The 2,067-nt window shown below is 43.6% G+C and overlaps 1 protein-coding gene across 1 annotated transcript; it reads right to left on the minus strand.

The window, feature by feature from the left end:
• Nucleotides 1–1,027: 1,027 nt before the first annotated feature.
• On the minus strand, nucleotides 1,028–1,336 carry FIBRA_09383 (uncharacterized protein; the record flags this gene model as incomplete). Its single annotated transcript, XM_012321692.1, has 1 exon — nucleotides 1,028–1,336. The coding sequence occupies one exon, from the start codon at nucleotides 1,334–1,336 to the stop codon at nucleotides 1,028–1,030; it is 309 nt and encodes a 102-aa protein (XP_012177082.1).
• Nucleotides 1,337–2,067: the final 731 nt, after the last annotated feature.

Below are 2,067 nucleotides of genomic sequence, written 5' to 3' on the forward strand. Positions count from 1 at the left end.
CACGCTACTGTACTCTAGTTTTGTCCTCTTGTTCCCTATATACCTTCATAGGGACATCCCTAGTAATAGACTCAGTTGTCTATTCCAGTTCAGTCTGAAGCATTGCTTCAACCAGTATATGTTCTCAAACCACTATCAGCTATTGTTAAGGGACCTGATGACTGAGTATCAGGAGTTCCACTTAAGACTACTACTGACAAAAGGTACTGCTATGCGTGAGGCTAATGCGCTATACTAGAGCTAGACTTAGAGACTGAGCCACTGCAACTGGCAGTGGTTTGAGAAAGTATACTGGTTGAAGCAACACTTCAGACTGAGACTGGAATAGACAACTGAGCCTATTACTGAGGACTGTCCCTATGAAGGTACATAGAGAACAAGAGGATAAAACTAAAGTACAGTAGTGCATGCAGTGCTACTTAAATAGGGTAAAGCGAATAGAGTTTAATAAGTATGAAGCACTGAGTTGAATCAGTGACGTACAGAAACAGGTTTCACTGGGTTGTATCAGTGATAAGGATGAAACGTGATAGAGATGAAACGTGATGTAAGTAAAACATAATATGGGTGAAACATGATAGATACAAAACACTGATATAGGTGAAACACATCAGGTGATGGGATCAGTCATACAGTTACAGGGTCAACAACGAATAGTTAGGAAAAGAAAAAGAACCCCCCTCTCATGCTGTAACATTACCCCCCTCTCCAGATTTGTTGTTCAGAGTTTCCATTGAGTGCAATGCTCTTGTAAGTATCTGGGTTCATCGGTAGGGCAGGGAAGCTGCCCAGGTTGAATGTTGGCGGTGGTGCGGAATTTATGGCAAGGGTGCAGGAGTCCACAGAAGAAATGCAACCAATGCCAATACTCACTCTGAAGATGACCATCAGTCTTGCATTTAGTACAGAAGTGAAGATGGTGGGGCATGGCGCTAGAAGGGGGAGTGATAATGAAGAATTCGTGTTGTTCAAGTTGTTCCTCCAGGTTGGCAGCTCAAAGCCAAGCTCTACATTGGTCCATCTCTCCTTATGCGCGAATGAGTTCTGCCCCTACAGATCGTTGCGCGGCAAGTAGGAGGTCTATCTTGGCGTCAACAGCCCTGAATCGATTGACTTCATTGACAATGCCAGGATCCTTGATGTCTTGTAACAATGCCCAAAGGCCTTCCAGTAAGTTATCGTCCCGCATCAGCAAATATTCTCCAGTGTCCTCCTCCCATTCCTTGTCTGAAGAGTTCCAGTTCCCTACAGGTTCAGCAATACAAAGTACATCCGGTGCAGTTGTTGATACCCATCGTAATCCAAAAGCAGGATTGCCATCAATGGGAACCCCCATAGGAGGTCGAGTAACTGTTACAGCTTGGAGGGGGGTTTCTTTTCTTGTCCTAAACTATTCATCGTTAACCCTGTACTATACAACTGATCCCATCACCTGATGTGTTTCATTGACATCAAGTGTTTCATATCTATCTTGTTTCACCTGTCTCCTGTCTTACCTACATCACGTTTCATATCTATCATGTCTTGTCCCCATCACTGATACAACCCAGTGACACCTGTTTCATATACATCACTGATCCAACTCAGTGTTTCATACTTATTAAACTCTATTCTCTGTTTATTTAAGTAGCACTGCTTCTGCTACTATACCTTAGTTTTGTCCTCTTGTTCCCTACGTACACTTCATAGGGACAGTTCTCTTGTAATAGACCCAGTTGTCTATTCAAGTCTAGTCTCAGTCTGAAGCCCAGCTTCAACCAGTAACGGCTGCAAACTGCTATCAGATATAGCGGCTCAGTTTGCACTCTAGTATCAGCGTAGGACTATAGTGTGTATAAGTCCTAGTAACAGTTAACCAATTGAACTCCTGATCCTCAGTCGTTAGGTCCCTTAACAGTAACGAAATTGGCGTATGCGCCGGGCAAGTGAGGCAATACACGTTCCAAAGGATTGACATCTTGAACAGGGGTGGAGGTGTTGAAGGGGATGGATTGCCAGGATTGGGTGACATTGTTAGTGTCACAGAATTTCATGGCGTCTATCTTATCTACAGCATCTAGATGATCT

This window comes from Fibroporia radiculosa (genome assembly GCF_000313525.1).
Source record: "Fibroporia radiculosa TFFH 294 genomic supercontigs, scaffold36096, whole genome shotgun sequence".
NCBI lineage: Eukaryota > Fungi > Basidiomycota > Agaricomycetes > Polyporales > Fibroporiaceae > Fibroporia > Fibroporia radiculosa.